Source organism: Zosterops lateralis (assembly GCF_965231275.1).
Source record: "Zosterops lateralis genome assembly, chromosome: 15".
Classification (NCBI taxonomy): domain Eukaryota; kingdom Metazoa; phylum Chordata; class Aves; order Passeriformes; family Zosteropidae; genus Zosterops; species Zosterops lateralis.
The window spans coordinates 6,652,626-6,677,497 of NC_139775.1; the positions used below are offsets into that span (position 1 = coordinate 6,652,626).

Below are 24,872 nucleotides of genomic sequence, written 5' to 3' on the forward strand. Positions count from 1 at the left end.
CCATCAGTAGCCACAGGGAATAATTTCCCTGCTCTCGTTTTACGCTGACGCTGCTGTTCCTTTCTCTCTCCACAGCACACGTTTTGCAGGAGATGTGCCTTAACATCTGGTGAGTACAGAACTGTTCTTGTGTGATGCAGCCAAAACACTGTTATTTTCTGGTTTGTTTGCTTTCACCTAAAGAGAAACCTGCAGAAAAATGTCCAAAGGGCTTAAAACAAGCCTGTCAGTCAGATATGCCACTGCAGCAGTGAGGGGCTGGGGGCTGATAGTACACTCTGGAGCATGGGCACTGCAGAGAGGGCTGGGCACAGGATGTTCTCAGATCCTGGAAAATGCAATGGATAATCCCAGGATAATACATGTCTCGCCTAGAGTTGACCCACTGATTTCAAACTGAAAGCTTTCTGTGGCTGCCTGGATAAAGGACCAGGGGCCATGTTTGGCATCAACCCTTTCTCCCCCTTCCCCAGTGCCAGGGCTCTGGCCCCTGACTGAGCCCCACTGAGCTGCTTTAGCTCACCCAGCTCTTCCAGAGCCCTGGGAGAGTCCAAGCCCCTGGCTGCTGGCCTGGGCTAACCGGCTCCTGCTTAGGTTGGACTCTGGCTGCAAAAAAAGACTTTTTTTGGCACCAGCCTGTGTCCCTCTTGGCAAGCTGTTGTTCAGCACAAAGCCAAGCCATCGGCATTACCAGAACAGTGAGCCCTAAGGAGGCTCCCTGGGGAGTCCTGCAAAGCAGCAGCTCTTTCTGCCTTAAGATTTTTGTGTTCCGTATGGAAGAGGTCCCTCTGCTTTGCATGTTAATCCCCTCACCGTGCTCTGCTCTATCAACCCCAACCCACAGATCTGTAGCAAAAGGCTTTGCAATTGCATTCCCCATGCCTGGAGTGTTCCATGAACAACTGGATGTGGCAGAGCTCAGTTGATGAGGTGGTGATTGGTCCAAGGCTTGGACTCAATGATCTTGGAGGTTTTTCCAGCCTAGAGGATTCTGGGTTTCAGTGGTTGCTGGCAGCAGGAGCTGAGCCCAGGCCTGAGTGAGGAGCAGGTTATGGCTGGGGCATATGGTGATTTGTGCTCACTGCCTGTGAACACTCACCCTTCAGCTAGCACAAGGCAGTGTGGGCTTCTTTCATTGGCAGCTTCCTCAAATCATTATGGATTAACATAAGCTGTAACTTTTCCAAGCCCCAAGACAAACCCAAAGGTAATGCCTTGCAGACCTTGGGTGGATATTCCTGGCCACACACCTAGGGGATTCAGGCAGAAAACCACAATTTCCACGCAGGGGCTCTTGGAAACCCCACTGCCCTGTCTCAGCCCTCACTGACTGTGTCACTCCCCCTTCCATTGGCAGAGAAGTGCCCCGTGGATAACGCCAAGCTGACGGTGGTGGTGAACAACATCGCGGTGGCCGAGCAGATCGGGGAGCTCTTCATCCACTGCAAGTACGGCTGCCGGCCCGCCGCCAGCAGCAAGCCCACTGCCTTCGAGGTAGACCCCCGAGGCTGCCCCTTCACCATCAAGCTCAGTTCCAGGAAGTGAGTGCTTGCTGCAGCCTGCAGCCTCTCCAGGGACAGGGCTGTGCCAGCCCTGAACTGCCCTGGGGCTCCTGCCAGCCGCACTCTATTTGGCTGTGCCAGGGGGGTGGGCAGGATGGCTTCAGGGGACAGTGCAGGTGGAGGCAGGTGGGCTGGTGGCAGGGGAATGAGGCTGTTTTCTGCTCCCTGAGTGCCAGCACTGGGACAGGGGGTGCATTGTGAGAGCAGCCACCTCACATCTGGGATCTTGACCACATAGCTGTGGTCAAGAACTTGGGATTTTTTTTTTTGTGAGGGGAATTATCTTGGTTATATCCTGTGAGTTTGAAGTCAATCTCTCTCCCCATCCTAACTGCATTCCCTGTTTTCCCTGCCCATTGCCTGTTGTTGATGGCTGCCTGAAGGCTCAGCCCATCAGCTGCAGAAGTAGATGTGCCCTGTGAAAATGCGGCCTATTATTACTCTCAATTTTCTGTACAAATGAGAATTTAAAGCTGGAATTGCAGTCTGAGAGCAGGAGGCTTTGGATCATCTGGCAGCCTCACAGGGCTGGTTTGCTCCTCTCCTGATGATCTGTTGTTCCCATTAATTTTTGCTTGTTGCTGATTTTTCCCTGCTTTTTTTGCTTCTCTCCGTGAACAGGGATCATGAGAGCAGCTGTGATTACAGGCCCGTGCGCTGCCCCAACAACCCCAGCTGCCCTCCCCTCCTCAAAATGAACCTGGAGGCTCACCTGAAGGAGTGTGAGCACATCAAGTGTCCCCACTCCAAATACGGGTAAGGAGCTGATGCTTTTCAGTGTGGGAGCTGCACTGAGCTCATTACTGAGCTGCTTTTTGGCTGCTGCAGCCTTGGGGCGGCCCCGAGGCCTCTGAGCAGCTCTCCCCAGTGCTGTGCATTGGCCTGAGGCTGAGCTGGGGGTTTCAGGGATTGCAGGAGGCAGCCCCAGAGCCTCTGGGTGGGGACAGGCAGGTCATGGTGCCTGGTGAGGTGGAGGGTTGAGTGCACAGGCAGAACATGTGGAGGAGAGTGAGAGCATGAAGAGAGGGGGATGAGGATGAGAATAATTTGAGCTCCATGGCAGTGTCTTGCCAAGCAGGCCTTGTCCCAAGGCAAGGGAAGTGCTGATCCACCTCAGAGGTTTCCCTGTCACCCGAGCCCCAGGGCAGCCGCTGCTTGGGTTTACTCTTGCAGGAAGAGGGTTCACAGAAAGTTCTTCCAGCACAGGCACAGGGCAGTGGTGGAGTCCCCATCCTCGAGGGATTTCAGTGCCATGTAGATGTGGCACTTGGGGACATGGGTTAGCAGTGGCCTTGAGGGAATGAGTGGACTCAATGTTGGAGGCCTTTTCCAACCTCAACAATTCTATGATTTCATGATCCTAAGCCATGTCTTGGCAGAGGCAGAGCAAGGCAAGTCCTGGCAGAGCAGCCCTGACTCTGTGCCGTGCTGCAGGCCAAAGTCAGCATCTGCTGAGGTCAGCTGCAGTTTTTTCCACTGGTTTAGATGGCTCTTGGTGAACACAACAAACTGATGCCACACTCTGTCTCCTGCCCAAGATCTGCTTTTGCTTGCAACTTCCCAAACAGACAATCCAGTTTGGGGCCAGTGCCCTGGCTGGAAGAATGGGAGCTGCTCGGCCTCTCTTGTCCTGCCGTTGCCTCTCCCAGCAGGATCATAGAATCATTAAAATTGGAAAGGACTTCCAAGATGATCAAGTCCACCCTTTGAAGGATCACGAACCACAACATCCCTGCTGCTGGCAGGAGGAGCAGGACAGCTGGGGACCCACACAGGCCTTGGAGCTCCCCTGAGGAGCCAGCTGAGCAAGGAATCTCCATGTGAGCCCTGCTCCAGCCAGCATCTGCCTTCCCTCCAGGTGCACGTTCATAGGAAACCAGGACACCTACGAGACCCACTTGGAGACGTGCAAGTTTGAGGGTCTGAAGGAGTTCCTGCAGCAGACTGATGATCGCTTCCATGAGATGCAGGTGGCAATGGCCCAGAAGGACCAGGAGATCGCCTTCCTGCGCTCCATGCTGGGGAAACTCTCTGAGAAAATCGACCAGCTGGAGAAGAACCTGGAGCTGAAGTTTGGTGAGTGTGCACACAGAGAGCTGTAGGGGCAGGGCAGCTTTTGGATGGTGCATTGCAGGGTTGCTTTCTCTGCTGACTGCAGCAATGTGTTCTGAAGTTGGAAGGCACTGGGTGCCCTCTGCCTGTTCCCTGGGATGCCATCAGTGGCTCTGCAGTGACTCTGGGCCTGTCCCTCTCTTGCAGATGTGCTGGATGAGAATCAGAGCAAGCTGAGCGAGGACCTGATGGAATTCCGCAGGGATGCCTCCATGTTGAATGTGAGGACTGCCCTGGGGTAGAGTTACCTGGCTCTGCTCCTAGCTGGGCTTCTCCTGCACTGGGGGGAGGCTTTGGGGAGAGCCTTCTGCTCCAAAACCTGGGCCTTTTACAGGGGCATTGTCCCTTATCCCTGCCTGCAGAAAGCAGGGACGTAGGCAGATCCAAGCAGTCTGGTGAATCGCAGAGTGAGGACAGTATATTCTGAGATGTATTTCTGGGCCTCTCTGAATACTGGAGAGTTTAGTGCAGGTCTGAGGTGCTGTCAGAGCCCTGTGGTCTCTGGAGGGAGGTGACAGAGGGATGTGGTAGCCACAGAGTGGAGCAGAAACCTCTGCTCAGAGGATGAGTCAGCTGCTGAGGAAGGGCCCTGTGGGAGTCAACAAGACAAGAGGGGTTGTAGCAGTGGAGGGGACAGTCCTAAAGCCATGCCCAGGCCAGGCTGGCCTGGATGGCTCCACAGCTCACACAGCTTGTTGTGTTTTTCAGGATGAGCTCTCCCACATCAATGCTCGGCTCAACATGGGCATCCTTGGATGTGAGTATCCCTGCTGCCCCATTGCCTGGGCTGGGTGTGGGGGATGCCCAGGGGGCTCCTGGATGCTCTCACAGCTGTGCAGAACAGCAGCCCTGCTTTCCCTCCCTCACCTGGCTCTCCTTTCTGCAGCCTATGATCCTCAGCAGATCTTCAAGTGCAAGGGGACCTTTGTGGGCCACCAAGGCCCTGTGTGGTGTTTGTGTGTGTACTCCATAGGAGACTTGCTCTTCAGTGGCTCCTCAGACAAAACCATTAAGGTAAGAGCTTCCCTCTTCCAAGCACCTTCTGCATTTGCACATGAAGCCATGGAACAGAAGCTGAGTTCATTTGTGGGCTGGGGAGATGTCACTTCCAAAAGTTTCCTCCAAAGAATCAAGTGATTCGTTGTGATTATAGTTGGACAAAATTCTCTGCAAAGAAACATTATGTGCTAGTGAAACTGAGAGACAAACAGAGATCTTTGCAAAGCCCTGATTAGAATCTCATTCCTGCAGCTGCTGGTTTTGCTTTATGTGACATTTAGGGTATTCAGGACTATTTCAGCTTCTGATTTTATGTTCCTTTGTTATAAAAAAAAGTCATCTTAGAACAAAACATTTGTCCCTGATCCAGTGTGTCCTTTCCCTATTTTATGGCCTGTTTGTTTTTCTTTGTCCTGTTTGCAGTAACTCAGACTGACAGCACTGCCCTGGTGCAGCCTCAACAGCCCTTCCTAGTGTCACCGTGGTGGCTGCTGGCCAGGCTGGGGACCCTCATGGGCTGCCATGACTAACCCTGCCAGGAGCAGAATTTTGGTTTAGTTTCCTTGGTTTTAGAGCCACGTGGAAGGAAATGGATATTGCTGTACTTTAGGGAAGGAAAGCAGATTTCTCCCCTGTCCTGGCTGCTCTGGGCACCACATTCCCACATTCCTCTCAGGGGAAAAGCCTTTGCAGTGGCAGAGGAAGCTGTGCCACTGGAGGCCTGGGATGGAGTGGGAAGTGCTAAAGCAGGAGCCTGAGAGCTGCTCCTTTGTCTCAATGTGTTGTGTTGGCATAGGCAGAGGGAGGCAAAGCTGGAGCAGCGGATTCCTGCTGCTGGCCTGTGTCTCATTAGCTTCAGCCTGACCCTCGGCAGTCCATTAATTCCCTTTGCTAGCCAAGTCTGCAGGCCTGGGCCAGTGCCCAGGTGACAGCCAGCCTGTTTCTCCTGTGGGTGCTGACATCCCACTCCAGCCTCTGCCTTGTGTTTTCTGTTAGGTGTGGGACACCTGTACCACATACAAGTGCCAAAAGACCCTGGAGGGTCATGATGGAATTGTGCTGGCTCTCTGCATCCAGGGGTGAGTGAGGACCTGGGGAGGGTGGGGACAGCCCTGGGGCCCCTGAGCATGCCCTCACAATTCCCATCCTCTGTCCTGCATGTGCCAAATTAGGCATGAGAGGTGCATCTTGCATCTTTGCTCTGGAAAAATGGACAAAGAGCGTGTCTCTCTGGTCTCCCCCATGTCCTGGTTTCCTCTCCTGGTCACCAGTGGGGAGCTTGGCTCCCTGCTCCAAGGGCAGCCTGGCCTTCCACAGGAACTGGGGCTGTTCTGGGGTGGGTGTGCACAGCCTTGGCCCAGTGAGGCTGCAGCTCCTGTCCCTCCCAGTTCCTGGGGACGAGCTGGGTGGGACCCTGCACATGGCACTGTCCCTCAGTGACCCCACTTTGTGTCCCGATGTCATTGCAGGAACAAGCTGTACAGTGGCTCTGCTGACTGCACCATCATCGTGAGTATGGGGCACCCTCAGCCTGCTCTGCAGCAGGGACTGTCCCTCCTCTGACAGGGCTGTGGGATTGATAACCCTCTTGTGCTGGATCCACTGCTGGCTGGGGCTGGGGGGTTTCCTGCAGGCTGGATTTCCCACTCCCTGCTCCTGCCTGGGAGCAGGAGGCTGGTGCTCTGAGCTGGGGCAGGGTGGCCTGCCTGGCCCCTCATGGGTGCTCTGCTTTGATGGGTTTGACAGTGCTGGACTTGATCTTAGAGGGCTTTTCCCACCTAAACCATTCCATGATTCTCGTTTGCAGGTCTGGGATATTCAAAACCTGCAGAAGGTGAACACGATCCGAGCACACGACAATCCTGTTTGCACTTTGGTCTCCTCACACAACATGCTCTTCAGTGGCTCCCTCAAAGCCATCAAGGTGCAGCTCCAGGGCCCCTCTGGGGCTGTCTGGGGACCAGACTCTTAGGCAGAAGTGTCCAAAGAGGAAGGAAGTGGCATTTTGGCCTGTAGGTGACCTTGTTGCTAAGGTCTCTTGAGCTACAGAGCAGCCAGCACTGCACAGGTTTAGCCCATGCTTTGTGCTCAAGGGGAAGCTGTTCTCTGGCTGCAAAAACACTGTATTTCTTCCAACTCTGTAAACCTGAGGCTGCAGCTGGGGCATCCTGGCAGTTCCTGAGCATGTGTGTCCTCAGGCCCCCAACAGACCTGCCCAGACCATTGGGAATTGTGTCTGGGCTCCAGAATTGGCTGGAGATTCAGGCTGCCTGTTTTGAAACTGCCTCCAAAGGATCTTGAGTGTGTATTCACTACCTAAAACATGCAGAAATCAAGAACAGCTTTTCAGGCTGCCCTTTAAAGCCTTGGCTAGGCTCCCATGGTTCTTCTTCCAGCTCCTGGTGAGACAGCTTATGGGCCCATCCATCTGTAAGAGGACTCTGCTCTTTTCTGTATCTGGGGCCTGGAGTGGTTCAGCTCTGGAGAGGGCTCAAGGCTGGAGCAGCCACATAGCACAAGGACAATCTGGGGCCTTTTGGGTTTGTCATGCCTGGCCACTTCCTGCCAATGAGCCAAGCAGGCTCAGAGTGGGGGTAGTGAGATCTGCCAGTCCCTGTGTGCCAGGGGTGGGAGAGAAACTTTGTGGGGGTGGAAGTGCAGGGCAGTTCCTTGCTGCAGCTGTGGTTTAGGTTTTGCAGCCTGTGGCTTTGCTAGGGGAGGGTCTCTGCCAGCAATAATGCAGGCTCCAGGCTGGCTGCTCCCTCAGGGATTGTGCTTCCTCAGCAGTTACTGGGTTTTATTGGCAAGTCAGTGGGATTGGGCAATTCCCATCAGGCAGGGGAGCTGGCACAGGGATCCCCCCAGGAGCTGTGAGGGCCTCGGGCAGGGTGAATACGATAGGTGGGCACTGCTGTCCCTGTCCTGCCCAGCCCCAGTGAGATTCCTCCTGATATGTGTGTGTGTGTGTCCCTGCTTTCCACAGGTGTGGGATATTGTGGGTACTGAGCTCAAGCTGAAGAAGGAGCTGACAGGTCTCAACCACTGGGTTCGAGCGCTGGTGGCTTCCCAGAACTATCTATACAGTGGATCTTACCAGACCATCAAGGTGGGTCCCTGGCACTCGTGACACCCTGAGTCACCTCTCCTTGTTTTCTCTGTGCTGTGAACTGAGGCAGGAGCACCAGAGGCAGCTGCTGGGATGTGAGAGCTCTGCTGACACGTGGGACTGTCCTGTGCTGATTCCATCTCCACAGGCTGGGCCTCGGGGGCTGCTGGAGAGGCTCACTGGGATAAACTGGGGCCTCAGCTACGGCGCCTCGCGGCTGCCACAGCCTTATCTGCACTGACACTCCTGCTGATAACGGGGGAAGGTCACTGTCTGGCTGCAGAGTGACCATAAATCCCTGTGAGGGTTCCCACTGCCCTCCCTCCTCTGTGCTGGCTCAGGTTTTGATGAATAGTTCACCTCTCAGCATCTGGGGAACACAGGAAAATTGGAAGTTGCCCTTCTTCGGCGTTAATGAATCTCTGTTAATTTGTCTGCCTTGGGTTTTAGTGCTATCAAGGGCTGGGCTGTGTGTGTACATATGTGCAGTCATGCACAAAGGGTGTGAAGTCTCCACACGTTTCCAGCCTGGATATTTAAAGTTGGGCAGCTAAATAAGATAACGAGGATTTGCTCTTCAGTGCTGAACATTCCCAGCTGGGATAGGTTTGTCCCTTAAGGTGTGATCTGAGCACACGGGGAGCCAGGCTGACTCTGTGCACAGCAGAATGGCTGCAAGGGATCTCCCCTCTGGAGAAGGGTCTCATCCTGCCTCTGCTGGCTCTCTCTCAGATCTGGGACATCAGGAACCTGGAGTGTGTGCATGTGCTGCAGACATCGGGAGGCAGCGTGTACTCCATCGCCGTGACCAACCACCACATCGTGTGCGGCACCTACGAGAACCTCATCCACGTACGGATCAGCTGCCAGGGCTGCTTGGCTTGGGAGTGGGGACAGGGGCTTGGGGATGGGGACAGGGGCTTGGGGGTGGGGACAGGGACATGGGGATGGGGACAGGGGCTTGGGAAGGGGGATATGGACGTGGGGATGGGGACAGGGGCTTGGGGGTAGGGACAGGGACATGGGGATGGGGACAGGGGCTTGGGAGTGGGGACAGGGCTGCGGGGCTTGGGGACAGGGGCTTGGGGATGGGCACCTGGTTCTGCCTGTCCCCTCGGGCACAGCACCCACCCTGCAGAGTGTGCATGGAGGAATGTCCCCTCCTCTCAGAGGAGAGCTCGGTGGCCTCAGCCCAGTGCCACCCTCAAGCCCGGCTGTCCCCCGCAGGTCTGGGACATCGAGACCAAGGAGCAGGTCCGCACGCTGACCGGGCACGTGGGGACAGTCTATGCCCTCGCCGTCATCTCCACGCCTGATCAAACCAAAGTCTTCAGCGCGTCCTATGACCGCTCGCTCAGGGTGCGTGTGTGGGGCTGGACCCTGGGACAGCCCATGAACTTCAAGGGAAGGGCAGGAGCATCCCCAGCCCTGTGTGTCACTCTGTGTCACCCCTGTCACCCATGACATGCAGCATTCCCGTCCCTCACAGTGCTCCAGGCTGTGCTGGGCTCACACTCACCATGTCCCTGCAGGTGTGGAGCATGGACAACATGATCTGCACCCAGACCCTGCTGCGCCACCAGGGCAGTGTCACCGCCCTGGCCGTGTCCCGCGGCCGCCTCTTCTCTGGCGCTGTGGACAGCACTGTAAAGGTGGGTTTGCTCAGGCTTCTCCTGCATGGTTTGGATTCTTCCAGTGCTGGAATTAGGGCATTAAGTGAGTTAGGAGCCCTTGTCAAAGTGACAGGTGAGGGTTGAGCTCTGCTCCCCGGGAATAAGTGATCAGATAACAGGACATAATCTCAAGCTGGGCCAGGGGAGGTTCAGGTTGGACATCAGGAAGCATTTCTTCATGGAAGGGAGTGCTAAGGGTTTCCAGGGAGGTGGTGGAGTCCTCATCCCTGGAGGTGTTGAGGAAATGACTGGATGTGGCACTCAGTGCTCTGGGCTAGGTGACAACTTAGGGATCAGTCACAGGTTGGATTCAATGATCTTGGGGTAATTTCCAAACTTAATGATTCTTGGATTATTTGAAACAAGGGGATGGTTCTCCACGGGTGGGAGGTTTCCATCCTGACAGTGTTGTGGATGTTGGTAGCCCAGAGGGAAGCTCTGTGGGGGATGAGGAGAAGCCCACAGGGCTGCTCAGGAGTCACTCCCTGCGGTGCCATTGTCTGTCTGCAGGTCTGGACGTGCTAACGAGAGCGCCACACGAGTCCTGCACACTGAAAGACCAAAAACTCTCCCCTCCATCGGCCTGTGGGTGACCACACCACTAAAATGACTGCTGCAGCTCCTCCTGCACCAACCACTGCCTGCTGCTGCTGCTGCCCCTCAGCCGGCTCGCCCCGGACCCCGGCTGGCGGCTCTCCGGACAGCTCTGCCCCATGGACACTCCAGGTGTTCCCTCAGATCTGCCCCAGATGATTGGAAAAGAGGAAGCTGTTCCAGTGCCAGTGTCCTCCTCTGCCTCTGTCCCCTCAGCTGGGGACACCCCCAGGCTGAGCTCGGGTAACACTGGGGCTCGGGGTCAGGGGAGCACAACCCTTGGCCAGCACCAGGACTGGACAGATCTGCCCATCTTGGTGGGGACACTGCGGGGCTGGGCCCCTGTCCATGGCAGGACTGAGCTTTAGGCTGTACCCTGGGTGGGCACCCGACCCCTTTCTGTCTCTAATATTTAATTTTACTGCCAAGGCGCCGGGCCGATCCATCTGGGAAGAGATGTTTCCTTGAGTAGCCAGGTACGATTTTTATGCCACAGCTAGTTCTCAAATCAAGTTCCACAAGCCCATTGTTCACCACCCTGTAATAATGGTCTCCACATTAAAGACAAAAAGCCTCCGTTGCATTTTTACTCACATTTTCTACTGTTTTTAAGATTGTAATATAGATTTGATTATTTCTTCATTGACAATAAAAGCAGAAAGAGTTGTTCCTGCCCGGTGTGAGTTATTGCAGGGAGCCAGCAGCCAGCACTGGCCTCGTGGGGTGAAAATTGGGGTGTAGGGCCCAGGCACCTCTCTGGGGACAGGTCCAAGCACCCCACAGAGGCACCCAGGGGTGCCCTCAGACCGTGCAGCACAAACACTTGGCACATCACCCAACACCTGGCACGCCACAAGGACTTGGGAGGGCTTGGGGACACAAACAGTGGTGGCAGCCTGGCAGGGGTTTTATTTTTTTATTTTTGTTTAAATATTTGTTGCCAGACTTGGTATAGGAGCAAACGTCTTCACAGCACCACGAGCCATCTACAATTCAGAATAGGAAGAATAAAGACGAGTAGAGGTGAAATCTAAGCACAGAAGAGCAGGGAGCAGCACCAAGATGCAGAGCTGGACAGATGGGATACGATACAGAGTCCATAACTTAATCATAAAAAATATATATATGTATATATCCATCATGTAGAACTTTATGGATTTTTTTTTTTAGATACATTTTTTTTTTCTTTCTTTTCAACAGATATTTTCAGGTGGGTGATTTATTTATTTTTTTTTAATTATTTTTAAAGTCTTTTTTTTGTGTGTGTTTTGTTGGGTTGTTGTTTTTTTCAAAAGAAATTTCAAAGTTGTGCCAAACACATTTGGATCAGCGACCACAACAGGAGAGACGGGGAGACGGGGCAGGGAGGAAGAGAGGGAAAGAGGGAGAGAGACCACTCCACGTCTCGAGAAAAAGGAACAGCAACACTTTTGTTTGGAAACCACAAGCAAAAAATGCATTCATCAGGACTCAAGCGACTGAACCAGACTCCAACTCCAGTTTGTACAGGAATATACAGCGGTGATCCCGCAGGACACGCCGGGCACACGCACCCCGCGTGCACACCCACGCACACCCACACACACCCAGACAGAGACCGACAACTGAAGCAATAATAAAAAGGAATGGAAACCAAACCCTGAAGACACTCCAAAAGAAATGAAACACCTCCAGTGTAAGAATTAACAAAAACCTCCATAAAACAAGGCACATCCTTTGAGTTCGTAACGGTGGAAACAGAAAGACGCGACACTGAATCCCAACGGAAAACCCGACCAGAACCTCGCACGTACCTTCCACCCAGAGAAAAGGTAAATATTGTGCTACTCTTAGAATGAGTTTGCCACAAGACACACAGCTTAGTATAATCTAATAGTTTTTCTCAAGCTAAAATCCAGTTTTCTCTTGATTTCTTTTAAACTGCTTTATATATAATTGCTAATATTTTTAAATCTTTTAAATATATATTTGTTAAAGTTTATTTCTTTTTATTGTTTTGGGATTGGGGGAAATCTGCCTTATATCTTTTTTTTTTATTTTTTTTTCCCCCCTCCAATAAATTAATACTTTTTTTTTTTTTTTTTTTTTTTTTAATAGCTTATTACCGTCCTGTCCCCGGGCGGGGAGGGGCCGGGCAGGGGCACGTCCCGCTGCCCCCAGGGCCACCGCCAGCCTCGCCTGCCCCCGCCAACGCCGACCGAGAAAAAAAACAAAGTTTAAAAATCAAAATTAAAAACGGAGCAAAGAAACCCAAGTGCATTTGCCCGCCCGGCCCCGCCACCAGCAAACGCCACGGGTGACAGGCGGCCGGTGGAGGCACCGCGCCGGGCAGGGCTTGTGCTACATTCGGGTCGCGGGGACCCGCGGCCGGGGCTGGCAGGGCACGGGCGGCCACCGGACGGGTCAGCCGGGAGCCCCCCCGGAGCGTGTTGCTTTGTTTCTTCTGTTGGGTTTTATTTCTACGTTTTGTGGTGTTTTGTTTTTTTTTTTTTTTTTTTTTTTTTTTTTTTTTTTTTTGCTTCTGCAAAAGGGAGTCCTGCCGGAGCCGGCGCCGAGTCCGTGAGCACAATCCTGAGGTATCTTCTTCTTTGTGCAAACCCCGAGGGACGGGATGTCCGGGAGGGGACGGCTGTACAAAGGGGACGGGGAGAGGGCGGCGGGGCCGGGGGATCGTGGATCGTTGTGCCCTTGTGCCCACGTAAGCCCTGAGGTTCTCGGGGCCCTGGCGCCCCTCACTCCAGCATGGCATCCAGCTGATCCGCCAGGTCGTCGAACATGCTGCCAATGTCGTCCAGGATGCTCACGGTGCTCTTCGACTCCACGGCCGAGCTGGGGAGTGACAGAGACGGGTCAGGGCAGCGCACGGGCCGGGGACACGGCACGGCCCCCTGTGCCCCACGGCACCGCCCTCCCGCCCCACGGCACCGCCCTCCTGCCCCACGGCACGGCCCCCTCTGCCCCACAGCACCGCCCTCCTGCCCCACGGCACGGCCCCCTCTGCCCCACGGCACGGCCCCCTGTGCCCCACGGCACGGCCCTCCTGCCCCACGGCACGGCCCCCTCTGCCCCACAGCACCGCCCTCCCGCCCCACGGCACGGCCCTCTCGCCCCTCTGCGCTGCGGTGCCCAGCACTGTGGCCCCAGTGCCACGGCACAGAGTTCTGGCTCCATGTCCCCATTGTCCCCTCTCCAAGACGTGCCCCAGGGCACCCACATGCCAAGGTCCCCCCGCCCCTGCCGCTCCGGCAAGATGTCCTTCAGTGTCACCTCCCCAGCGCGGTTCCAGCCGGGGTCCCCTGATGCTCCACCGGTGTCCCCCAGCACCATCCCACACCCCCCGCGGTGACACGGCCTGACCCCTGTGCACGGTCCTTACGGCCTCCCGTGCTCGGTAGCCCCGAGTGGCCTCACACCCTCCCCGGGGCCCGCCACCCACCCCTGCAGGCCCTTACTCTGCCGCCTGACTGTCCTCCTGCTTGATCTTCTCCTCCACCGCCTGCAGCGCGGCGGCCAGGGACGCACTCGTCTCCTCCAGCTTCTGCTGCGCCAGCTCGGGCCCGGCGCTGTCCACGGACGGGCTGGCGATGGTGGAACGCGGCGGCTTCACCGGCACCTGCTGGGGCTGCGCGCCGGGCGACAGGGGCTTGGCGGGGCTGGAGCAGAGCGAGGGCGGGGTGCTGGAGGGCTTGGCCGCGGGGCTCAGCTGCCGGGCTGGCGACGGGGCCGGCGTGGAGCTGGCGCTCACCGACTGGATGGCGGCGTGGGGCTTGGGGGGCTTGGGCGCCGTGGGGGGCGGAGCGGGCTTGGGGGACACCGGGGGCGGCGTGCCGTGGACCCGCTTCACCTCTGCGGAGAGAAGGGAGAGGGGCAGGAGGGCGGCGGGGCCGGCTGAGACCCCCCCCCGGCGTCCGCCCTGAGGAGCGCCCGTCCCGAGGGGGCTGGCGGGGCACCTACCTGGGCTGCCGGGGCTCGGGATGGGCACCTTTTTGGGGACGGGCATCGGCGGCCCGGGCATCTTCTGAGGCGGCTGCGTCAGCACAGGCTTGGGGGACACAGGCGGCTTGTAGGGCTTCTTGGGCTCTGCGGGCGGCGGGACGAACTCGGGGCCGTCGGGGCGGGCGGCGGGCGGCGGGGTGGGCGGCGGCTCGGCCCCGCTCAGCTCCGAGGCGGGCCGCCGCTTCACGGTGCCGGTGCCGTTCTGGTACACGGCCAGCGCGGCCGGCTCCAGCGCCGGCTCCTTGTCCTTGGCTTTGGGCCGGCGCTTGACGGTGTCGGACTCGGTGAGGACGAAGCGGACGCCGTCCTGCTGGCTCTGCCTGGCCCGGATCCGCCGCTTGAGCGTGGCGCTGGCCTCCACCTTGGCCAGGTCCCCGTGGCGGTGGGCCGGGGACAGCCCCTCGCCCGTCTCGCCCCGGGCCGGCCCCAGGGGCCGCGGCCGCTGCTTGATGGTGAGGGTGCCGTCCTCGGCGAAGGGGATGCCGTCGGGGGAGCCGCCGCGATCCACCCGCAGCCGCTCGCCGGGGCCGTCGGCGGCCGCCTCCGACCGCACGCTGTCGGCGCGCTCGCGGCGGGCGGCCGCCACCAGCCCGGTGACGGGGCCGCTGATGGTCCGGCGCCGGTTCACCACCTCCCCGTCCAGCCCGATGGCCTCCTTGTGCTTGACGGTGGCCAGGACGGTGGCCACGCGGGCGCGGTCGGGGCTGCCCGGAGGCGGCCCGGGCTGGAGATAGTATCCCTCGGGCGCCTTGGCCGGCGCCTGCCCCGGCCCGGCGGCCACGTGCGGCTTCTGCAGCGCCAGCGCTCGGGCCCCGCCGCCGATGGAGGACATCTCCAGCATGGCCGCGATGCTGCGCACGCTGCCGGCGCTGCCCGTGTCCACGCTGCCGCCCAGGTCGCTCGCCCGCCGCTGCTCCCGGCGGCCCTCGCCCTCGGCGCCCGGGACTCCGACGGCCGCCTCGCCCTCACCCTCCTTGGGGAAGTCCTCGGCCATGCCGGCGCTGGAGATGGCGGAGCTGGAGCGTTTGGGAGGGGGCGGCGGGGGTCCCTTCTTCTTGGGGCGGACGGCGAAGGACTGGCTGCGGTTGACGTTCTTGTCGCCGCCGGCGGGCGCCCGCACCGAGTGGCTGCGGCCCACGCGGCGCTGGACGGTGGCGTAGGGCCCCGCGTCCGGCACCAGCAGCTCGTCCCGCTCCTGCTCGCTGTCCGAGGCCGCGTAGCGGTTCAGGCTGTGCGCCCGCTTCTTCGGCCTGCCCGGCTCCTCCTCGCCCTCGCCCGCCGGCGGCAGGCACAGCACGGGCACCGACACGGGCAGCACGGGCACCCCCGGCGGCGCCGCCTCGCCCTCGGCGGGCTGGGGCAGGACGTAGGCGAAGCCGCGGTGCGTGGGCGACTGGGGCAGGGAGCGGGGCGATGCCGGGCGCTCGCCGGGCGGCAGCAGCTGCGGGGTGGGCTTCACCTTGGCGGTGGCGTGAGGGGCCGCCGGGCCTTGCGGGGACGAGGGTCGCGCCTTGCCGGGGGTCTGCGGCGGCGTCAGCTGCCCGGCGGAGGCCGGGAAGGGCTGCCGGGGCTTGCCGGGCACCGGGGGCACGCTGGCTCGCTTCACGGGGTGCCCGTGCCGGGCCGGGCGGCTCTCCTTGGGCGGCGCGGGGGGGCTCTCCCCGGCCCCCTCCGCCAGGTACTCCTGGCTCTTGGAGATGGCGGCGGCGGGGGGGCCCCGCGGGCCGTCCCCCAGCAGCTCCTGCGAGCTGCTCATCACCCGGGCGCGGCCGCCCAGCCCCGGCGGCGAGCGGTACCCGGGGGCCGCGGGGTTCGCCGCCTTCTCGGGAGGCTCCTCGGGGCCTTCGCCCGTTATGGCCACCTGCAGCTCGCTGCTGAGCTCGCTGTCCTGGAAGGTGCTCATCTTGGGCGACTGGCACTCGGGCGGTTCCGGCGGGGGAGACTCGATGGCCAGCACCTCCGGGCACGGCCCCGACGCCTTCCTCTTCAGCGTCCCCGGCTCGTACTTGCCCAGCTCGGCGCGCTGCAGCTCCGCCAGCTTCTTCACCGCCAGCATCAGCTTCTTCTGGTGGCCTGGGGGGTGGGACGCGCCGTCAGTGTCACCACCGAGGCCACCGCAGGCGGCGCCGCACGCAGGGCCTTACCCAGCTTGGTGATGCCGATCTCCTGCAGGTCCTCCCAGGTGATGTCGGTGATGAAGTCGATGTTCTCGTAGCCGTTCTCCACCAGCACCTTGTAGTACTGGGACAGGCCGATCATGGAGAGCCACAGCGCCAGGTTGGCCTAGGGTGGGGTGCGGGGCACGGCTCAGCACCTGCCGGCAGCAGGGCCTGGTCCTGCCACCCCAGCACCCACAGCACACAGGAGAGTCCATTTGCTGGGGGATCACAGCCCCAGGGGACTCTCCCTGTCCCTGTGCTGTCCCTGTGCCCCACAAGCATCCCGGGCTATTCCCAGCTCTGTTCCCATGGGAAGCCTCTCACTGTGCCCAGACATCGGGGCAGGAGGGATGTCAGGGGACAGTGCCACCTCCACATGGATGACAACTGGCACCAGCCTGATGGTCCCTGGGGAGCTCTCAGGAAGGGACATGGGCAGCTCTGGGACCATGGAGCCAGCTCCCACCCTTGTCCGGTGCCACCCTTCCCTCAAAGGGAGGAGGAGACTCATTGCCACCACGGATGTGGCTTTTGTCCCCCTGGCCCTGCTCACCGGTTTGTACTCAGGCAGCCAATCGGGGATGTTGAGGCTGTTGATCTCGGAGGCGATCTTCTTCCTGTGCCCCGGCTTGGTGACCCCGATGGCCGTGAGGTCCTGGGGCAGAGAGGGGGGTCAGTGCTGCCCTGGCCCGGCCGTGCCGCCCTCCCACCGCCCCCGGCCCCACCTCCGGCGTCATCCGGCTGATGGTGGTGATGTCGTAGCCAGCGTTGATGAAGTTGGGCGCGTAGAGCTGCAGCTGGAACTTGCAGAGCCACTGGTACACGGCCTCCGAGCTCTGGGGAGAGAGGGACAGATGGATCGGGGCAGCTCTAGGGATGGGGGCCTGCCGCTCCTGCCCGTGTCCCCCAAGCTGTCCCCACATGCTCCCCGCTCACCTTCCCCTCTGACGGCGGCTCCATTTTCTTCAGCTGGGGCTCGGCGGGGGGCTGGGGGGCGTACGGGGAGCTGGCCACGCTCTGCGACCGCGACGAGCCTGCCGGAGGGGCAGCGGTCAGCGGGGCCGGGGCTGCCCAGCCGGGGCTCCGGCCAAGTGCAAGGGGGATACCACAGCCACACCCCAGGTTGGCAGGGCCGAGGCAGGCGCAGGAGAGTGAAACCCAGCCCAGCACAGCAGCCCAGAGCACCCCGTGGTGCCCTGGACACGGCGCTGCCCCTCGGGGAGGGGCAGGTGAGCTGCCGCACCCAGCACAGCCCCCAGCAGTGGGACTCAGCCAGATCTCTCCTCCAGAGCCATCTGGAGGATCCCAGAGTCCCTGGCGCCCAGGCAGCAGCCAGAGGGGTCCCTCTGCCCAAAAGCCTCTGGCCTCACTCCTCCGGCCTTGCCATCAGCCCAGGCAGGCTCGCACGAGCTGTTCATCCCCTGCCCCTCCCCACCACGGGCATCCCTTGGTGCCCACCCTCCAGGGTAAGGAGGGGTGCCCTGAAATTTTTGCCTCGTGTTTCTGATCAGGATAAACAAGAAAAACCCCTTCCTCCCCACCAGCGACTGAATCTTCCATGAGTGTGAGTGTGTGCGGTGTGTGCATCCTTCGGGCATCTGCATCCCACTCGCGTGGGCATTCTCCTCACATGTGCATCCCTCTGCCGTGTGCATCTCCCTCACGTCTGCATCCCACTTGCGTCTGCATCGCTCCGGCATCTTTCCCCCTCCCCCTGGCAACGTCTGCGGCCCCCTCCCCGCGCGCCCACCCCCCTCCATGTGCGCGCCCCCTCCCCGGAGCGCATCCCCCGTCCCCGGTTCTCTCTGCCCGCAGCCTCCTCCCTCCCCGCAGCCCGGGCAGCTCCGGGCAATCCCCCCACGCCCCCTCCCACGTGTTCCGTCTGTCCCCCCGGTTCCCAGGCACGTGCCACTCCCGTGGCGTGGGCACCCCCGTGGCGTGGCCGTGCTCCCCGCAGCCCCCAGACGGCGATGGCGGAGGGGAACCCCCGCTCGGGCTCCAGCAGGGCTGGCGGGGGGGCCAGGGAAGGGAAGGGGCCGGGGAGCAGCGGTGCCCCCCCTGCCCGCCCCACGCCGCCCCCCGCCCCCCCACGGGCCCCCACTAACCGAGGCAGGAGAAGGCCTGGCAGCAGCCGAAAGGCGAGAGAGTCATTTTTTACCCACACGTTTTTCTTCTGGCGACGGGTGCCGTGGCAATAAAAAAAAAGACAAATCCCTGGATCCACGGCACGGCCAGGGCTCCTCCTGCTCCGGCAGCCGGGCGGCCGCAGCACGCACCTGCGGGGATGTCCTGCGCCTTGGCCGGCCCATCGCCCACGGCAGACTCTTGCGCAGAAGCCTTCTGGGAAAGGACCGTTGCCAGCAGCTGAAAAACACCCCGGGAAGGGGGGAGAGCAGGCAGGAGTGAGGCGGGCGGAGGGGGCCGGCGGGCCGCGGGGTGCGTGTCGTGGGTGTCGCGGGTGTCGCGGGTGTCGCGGGTACCGTGGATGCTGCGTGTGCTGCGGGTGCCGCCAGCTCGGGCGAGGGTGGGCAGGGAGGGCTGCAGCAGATTTCGGCGGCAGCGGGGAGAGCGGGAGCCGCGGGAGCAGCAGATGGTGCTTTGCCGGCAGCAGGAGCCCACGGCACCGCCGCACCCCAAATCCAGCCTGGCACATGCCCAGCCCAGGCTGCCGGCACGGGATGTGGGGTCCCCGGAAAACGGAGCCCCCTCGGCTGGCAGCGTGGTGTGGCTCGGGGGGACGTGGGCACGGCAGGCAGGGTGCCAGGGCACTGGGCTGGCGGGTGATCGCTGGGGAATGGGACAGCCCGGGGGCGGTGCAGGGCTGTTGTGCCGGCGGTGTCAGGGCGGCGTGCAGTGCTGATGGCAGCAGTGCATTGGTGGCAGTATTGCTGTGCTGATGGAGCAGCATGTGCAGTGCAGTGCAGTGCGGTTTGTCGGTGGCAGCAGTGCATCGGTGGCAACGTGTGGTGCCAGTGGCAGCAATGCGTGGTGTTGGAGGCAGTGTGCCAGGCCGGTGGCAGCAATGCATGGTACTGGTGGCAGTGTGCCAGGCCGGTGGCAGCAATGCATTGGTTGGCAGTGTGCCAGGCTGGTGGCAGTAATGCACTGGTGGCAGTGTGCCAGGCCAGTGGCAGTAATGCACTGGTAGCAGTATGCCAGGCTGGTGGCAGCAATGCATGGTGCTGGTGGCAGTGTACCAGCCTGGTGGCAGCAATGCATGGTGCTGGTGGCAGTGTGCCAGGCTGGTGGCAGTAATGCACTGGTGGCAGTGTGCCAGGCCAGTGGCAGCAGAGTGTGCAGGTCAGGGCAGTGCAGAGGCCCCTGCAAGCGGCAGCAGAGACACAGCAGAGCAGCCCTTGGATGGACCTGTGGAATGTTTTACCACAGGCTGAGCCCAGGCCCAGGCAGCCCTCAGGGGCCAGGTGGAGGGGACACGGTGGTGGCCACTGTTGGTGACAGATAGCTGGTGGCACTCAGGGTATCAACAAGACTGCACAGCACCCGGTCAAGCACCAATGCCAGCTGAGGTCAGGGCAGGCAGCAAATGCTGCAGGACTGCAGCCAAGAGCAGCTGGCACAGCCCCAGGGCTCGCCTTACCTTGACGCCTTCGGAGCCGGCGTGCAGGGCGTGCGCCCCGCTGCCCGCGCTCTGCCCGCTCCCCGAGCTGCGCGCCGAGGCCACGCTGCCCGTGCTGCCCAGGCTGCTGCGGTCACCACCTGCACACAGAGGAGAGGAGAGGAGAGGCTGTCAGGGCTGAGCCCCGCCAGGCCCCACCGGAGCCATTGGCACGTCGTGGCACCAGCTGCGTGTCCCAGCCGGTGCCGGCTGGCCGTACCTGCGAAGGGTTTCCGCAGCACCCAGATCTCCTCGGCGGGGGCTGGCGTGGATCCGCCCTGCGACGGTGACAGGTGGGAGGGGCTCATGTCGGCCCCGCGGGACCCTTGGTGGCAGAGCAGAGAGAGCGGCTGTCAGGTGTGTGGCTCTGCGCTCGGGCTCGCACGGGTGTGGCACGGGGCCGGTGACCACGGCCCTGGGGCTGGCGCTGCTGCACGTGGGAACAACCCCACATGGAAGGGGTGGGGACCATCCTAAGACCCTGTCCCACCCCAAGCTGGCAGAGGTGACAGTGACCAGCCCTGGGTCCCTGTTGTGCAGAGCATCCCCTCCCTACTGCCAGCCAGGGACAGACCCACAGTGGGGTGTTCCAGTGCCCTGGCTCAGCCTGGACAAGGGACAGGGACCGTGTCATCCCTTCACAGAACAGGATGGGGACATGACCCAGTGCAGGGAGCAAAGGGAGCGGGGCAAACTCAAGCAGCTGAGATTAGGGTCCCCACCCCACTGTCCTCTGTCCCAGGCAGTGCTGGCCGTGTCCCTGCAGCTGCCTGCACTCATCTGGGGGGACACGGGGGCCATGCAGGGCCAGGCACCACGTGCAGAAACCCTGGTGGCACACAGGGCACACAGCAGTGGGTGACAGGACCTGACCCTCTGCTGGGGCACAGCTTAAGGGTCACCCCTGGGCACGGCTCCTCACCAGCTCACTGCTGGCCACCTCTGCCAGGCCTCATTGCACCAGGGACCTCCAGCTCTGAGCTCAGGGGGAAAACAGCAGCAGATGAGATGGACAACAGCCCTACAAGGCCAGTGCTGCCATGGCCTCACCACGGCCCCGCCACTGTCCTGCCAGCCACGGGGCACTGCCACCCCACCACCAGCCATGGGGTGTTACCACCTCGCTGCCAGCCACGGGGCGCTGCCACCCTGCCACCAGCTGTGGGATATTGTCACCCCACTGCCAACCAGGCCAGTTCTGTTCATGGAGCTTCTCCCTCCAACAGCACCAACCATATCAGGGGACAAGGTGGTACAAGGTGATAAGGTCACCGAAGGAGCACAGCAGGGGACAAACAGCCCCACCAAATCAGGCTGGGACATCCCTAAGCTGCATATGCCACGGTCACACCAAGAGGAGCCTGGGATTGTGCAGCTCTGTGCAGCCCCACCAGGAGAGAAAGCCCTGGGGAAAAAAAGTGTTCCCTTGTCCCCAGCGCCAGCATGGCCACCCAGTGCTCCCCAACACAACCTCCTTAGCTGCTGCCACCAGGGCATGTGCAAAGACCCCTGGCCCCAACCATGGAGAACTGCACCCCTGCAACCCTCCTGCTCCTGGGTGCTCTCGACGCACAGTTCTGCAGCATCCATCACCTGCCTGTGTCCCGGGGATGATCCCAAAGGTTCAGCTGGGCTCTGCCTGTGCTGAGCCAGCCCCAGGAACATCCCCTGGGAAAGCCCCCGGTGCCGCAGCCCCTTCCAGCTCCACGAGCACTGCCCCGACCTGCTCAGAGCTGGGCCCTGCAGGGAGGCTGCGGCCAGCAGAGGATCCCTGTGCTCTGTGCCACCGTGCAGCCAGCCCTGCCCTGGCACAGGGCCCTGAGTGCTTTGGGGGTGCTCAGGCACCCAGAGAGGAGCGTGGGGACAGCGGGGTGGGGAGGGTGGGCCGTGCTGTGGGCACAGGGTGTGACAGCGGCGCTGGAGCGGGTGTGCGGGGGGAGCGATGGCACCCGCTGTCCCCACTGCACACATGCATGCTGCATGCACACTCTGCATGCACACACACACGCCCTGCAGCCCCCCAGGTGAGGGGGGAGAGGCCGAGCAGAGAGAAAAGACTCGACACACGCTTTTAAAGGAAAAGAAAGGAAAAATCCATGGAGAGCACGAAGCGAGCGGTGAACTACCTTGTCCGTAACGCGGCTCGTCGGCACTGCTAGGGGAGAGCCTGTGATAGCCAAAGGAACTGAAAAGAGTCTGATGGGAATGTGGTGGTGGAGGTGGAGGTGGAGGCAGGGAATGGAACGGATGGGACGAGGCGTCACCGTTTAGCACAGCAGCCCCGTAAGCCGGGAGCGGGATCTTTTGGAAGTGTTGGGGGATTGTTACAGTCTCCCATGAACCTGATAATAAAACATAACAAGAGACAAAATGAAAAGAATCAAAATAATAGAGACACGCTCAGCGCCGCCAAAAAAAAAAAAAAAAAAAAAAAAAAAAAAAAAAAAAAAAAGGAAAGAAAATAAAAGAAAAAAAAGAAAGGGGGAAAAAAAGGCAGCAAATCAAAAAAGCGACCAAAGGGACGTGGAGGAGCCAGAACCGAGACCCAACGGATGCAGAGCCGAGAGGAGCAGCAGCAGGAGCTCAGCACACACACAGCCCGGCGCAGGGGACGGACACATCCCACTGATCCGACACGGAGACACCGGGACAGCTCACGGGGCTCTCACCAGGGCTGCTGCGGGGCTCCCCACAGAGCCAGCCCAGGAGCTGGGGCTGCAGGCAGGGCCAGGCTGGGGCTGCAGCACCAGCCCCTCCGTGTCCGGCTGGCTGAGCCATGACACGGCGCCTGCACCCCACACACAGCCAAAGGAGTGGCTACAGAACCCCACAGCCTGGCTAGCACTGCTGTGGGCCAGCTGCAGCCCAGGAGCCATGGAGCACGGCCCAGGAGCCACAGAGCCCAGCCCAGGAGACACGGATGGCATCCCTGGTACTGGCACATGACCCATACCTGGAGAGTGGCTCTGCCCCTGCCTGGCCAGCACCTGGCACCTCCAGGGCTGCTGTGGATTGCCCGGCAGCAACTTGTGCTGCCACTCCCTTGAGACACTGTTCAAGTGCCACCATTCCCTGCCCATGTCCCCATGGTGTGGCTGCCCCCAGGATCCACTCCCAGGGGTGGGGTGAGATGGTTGATGTAGGGCCTTTCAACACTGCCTGCAGAGGCACCATCCCCATTGGGCAGAGGGCAGAGCCCAGGGACATCCCGAGGGGCTGCACACCCCACCAGGAGCCTAAAGGGATGATGATGGGAATGGGGATGGAGACAGACAGCCACAGGGTAGGGGAACAGGAGCCGATCCCTGAGATGGCCCCTGGCTGGAAAGATGGTCTCTGTGTGGCAGCATCAGCTCCCTGGCACTGGTACCCAGCCCCTGCACAGACCCTGAGCACCAGCTCCTGTGACCCCACTGCTGTGCCTGTCCCTCCAAAACCACAGTGACACCCCTGGGTCTCCTCATGCACCAACCTCCCGGTCCCTCAAACACCTTCCCCAGCCCAAAGGCAGCCAGGGCTGACCCTCGAACACCCCAGGGCTGCCAGCACCAACCCCAAAGGCACCACACGGGCACCCACCCCACAGACACAACGGGAACACGGACTCTGCACACTCAATGGGAACACCAGCCCCACAGGCACAATGAGGACGCTGACCCCACACACTTGAAGGCACTGTCCCCATGCGCACGGCGGGGACACTGACCCCACATGCATGAGGGGCATCGCCCTGGGGTTTGTCTTCACCACTGCACCCCCTGACACCTCGGTCCCCACCAAACCAAGACGGGGCTCCCCAGGGCTGGGGGCGTAGGGGGGGATTATTTGCCTGTTCGTTTGCTTATGGCCTCCACCAGGCTGGAGGGGAAGTATCCCACGCGGTCGTTGCCGGTGCGGTTGTCGTGGATGCAGCCCTTCCAGCGCCCGTCGGCGTGCTGCTCCAGCACCTGCGGGAGGGGCCGGGTCAGGGGCCGGGCCAGGGGCCGGCGCTCACACCGGGCTGTCCCCGGCCCCCCCGGCCGCACTCACGGTGATGACGTCCCCGGCTTTCACGTTGAGGCTGGTCAGGTCGTAGTTGTTGCAATAGTCCTTGACGGCCCGGACCTGCAGAGCTGCAGAGGCGTCTGCGGGGCGGAACGGGAGCGTCACCGGCTGCTCGCCCTGCCAGGGTTGGCACCCCCAGCCCGGCGTCCCTCGTGCCAGCACGGCCACTCTGCGCCCTCCAACCCCCTACCCCGCAGCATCTGCTTGATCTCCTTGCTGGCCTGGCTGGTGGTGAACTGGTTGACGATGTCCAGAGCCGTCTGGTTGTAGGTGTTCCTGACGTGGGCGTTGATCCCGCTCTGCAATGGCAGCGAGAGGGATTGGGAGGGGGCTGGTCCCCATCCTGCCACCCCTGCGACTCCCTAGGCCACCAGAGACCAGCAGATCTCACACCTTCGTGTATACCCCCCTCGTCACCCTCACCCTTTGATGTATCCCCTCCAGGACCCTCAGCTCTGCTCCCTGGGAGAGCTGCACAAGCTGCTCTGATCCCCCAGCTGTGGGACCACCCCCTTCCCACGGCCCCTGGCTGGCTTGGGGGTGCCTGGGGGCATCTGGGGGTGCCCAGGGGGGCCCTTACATCCAGCAGCAGCCGCACCACGTCCGTTTTGCCACAGAGAGCGGCCTCGTGCAGCGCCGTGCCCGCCTTGGTCTGCCGGTTGATGTCGATGCCAGCCTGCAGCAGGAGCCTGTGGGGGGCCAGTGGGGTCAGCGGGGCACAGGGGGGACACTGGCACTTCCACCCCTGCCCACGGCACCCACCGGATGATGTCGATGTGGCCGTTCTTGGCGGCGAGGTGCAGGGGGCTGGTGCCGTTGGGGTCGGTGGTGTCCCCCGGTTTGGGCTCCAGCAGCGCCGCGCACATGTTGCTGTTCAGGAGCAGTTGGACCACCTGGCTCAGCAAACACAGACGGAGCAGGGCTGCAAGGGCGGCCCCACCTCCCCTCCTGCCAGCAGCCGGAGCTCCCCTGCAGTGGTGGCACGGCACATCCCCACTCTGGCCATCCCTG

At 60.9% G+C, this 24,872-nt stretch overlaps 2 protein-coding genes across 6 annotated transcripts in view; one reads left to right on the forward strand and one right to left on the reverse strand.

The window, feature by feature from the left end:
* The window catches only part of TRAF7 (TNF receptor associated factor 7), a 28,780-nt gene extending 18,074 nt beyond the window's left edge, over positions 1–10,706 (forward strand). For all 5 annotated transcript variants that reach the window (XM_083872732.1, XM_083872735.1, XM_083872733.1 and 2 more), the window contains 15 exons: positions 76–109; positions 1,358–1,541; positions 2,184–2,318; positions 3,421–3,638; positions 3,822–3,895; positions 4,383–4,431; positions 4,561–4,688; positions 5,670–5,752; positions 6,143–6,182; positions 6,481–6,597; positions 7,657–7,779; positions 8,512–8,631; positions 9,007–9,138; positions 9,312–9,431; positions 9,963–10,706. In XM_083872732.1, coding sequence (XP_083728858.1) covers positions 76–109; positions 1,358–1,541; positions 2,184–2,318; positions 3,421–3,638; positions 3,822–3,895; positions 4,383–4,431; positions 4,561–4,688; positions 5,670–5,752; positions 6,143–6,182; positions 6,481–6,597; positions 7,657–7,779; positions 8,512–8,631; positions 9,007–9,138; positions 9,312–9,431; positions 9,963–9,977 — 1,572 coding nt within the window. In that variant the 3' untranslated portion in view covers positions 9,978–10,706. The remainder of the gene's footprint in view (positions 1–75; positions 110–1,357; positions 1,542–2,183; positions 2,319–3,420; positions 3,639–3,821; positions 3,896–4,382; positions 4,432–4,560; positions 4,689–5,669; positions 5,753–6,142; positions 6,183–6,480; positions 6,598–7,656; positions 7,780–8,511; positions 8,632–9,006; positions 9,139–9,311; positions 9,432–9,962) is intronic.
* A 619-nt stretch (positions 10,707–11,325) lies between these two features.
* The window catches only part of CASKIN1 (CASK interacting protein 1), a 29,109-nt gene continuing 15,562 nt past the window's right edge, over positions 11,326–24,872 (reverse strand). Inside the window, exons 6-21 of the mRNA XM_083872842.1 lie at positions 24,624–24,754; positions 24,442–24,550; positions 24,052–24,160; positions 23,847–23,941; positions 23,647–23,764; positions 21,944–22,159; positions 20,038–20,142; positions 19,800–19,918; positions 18,478–18,565; positions 17,138–17,235; positions 16,927–17,037; positions 16,755–16,856; positions 16,187–16,325; positions 14,001–16,115; positions 13,499–13,892; positions 11,326–12,875 (exon numbers count right to left, since the gene is read on the reverse strand). Of these exons, the coding sequence (XP_083728968.1) occupies positions 12,779–12,875; positions 13,499–13,892; positions 14,001–16,115; positions 16,187–16,325; positions 16,755–16,856; positions 16,927–17,037; positions 17,138–17,235; positions 18,478–18,565; positions 19,800–19,918; positions 20,038–20,142; positions 21,944–22,159; positions 23,647–23,764; positions 23,847–23,941; positions 24,052–24,160; positions 24,442–24,550; positions 24,624–24,754 (4,146 nt within the window). The 3' untranslated portion in view covers positions 11,326–12,778. The remainder of the gene's footprint in view (positions 12,876–13,498; positions 13,893–14,000; positions 16,116–16,186; positions 16,326–16,754; positions 16,857–16,926; positions 17,038–17,137; positions 17,236–18,477; positions 18,566–19,799; positions 19,919–20,037; positions 20,143–21,943; positions 22,160–23,646; positions 23,765–23,846; positions 23,942–24,051; positions 24,161–24,441; positions 24,551–24,623; positions 24,755–24,872) is intronic.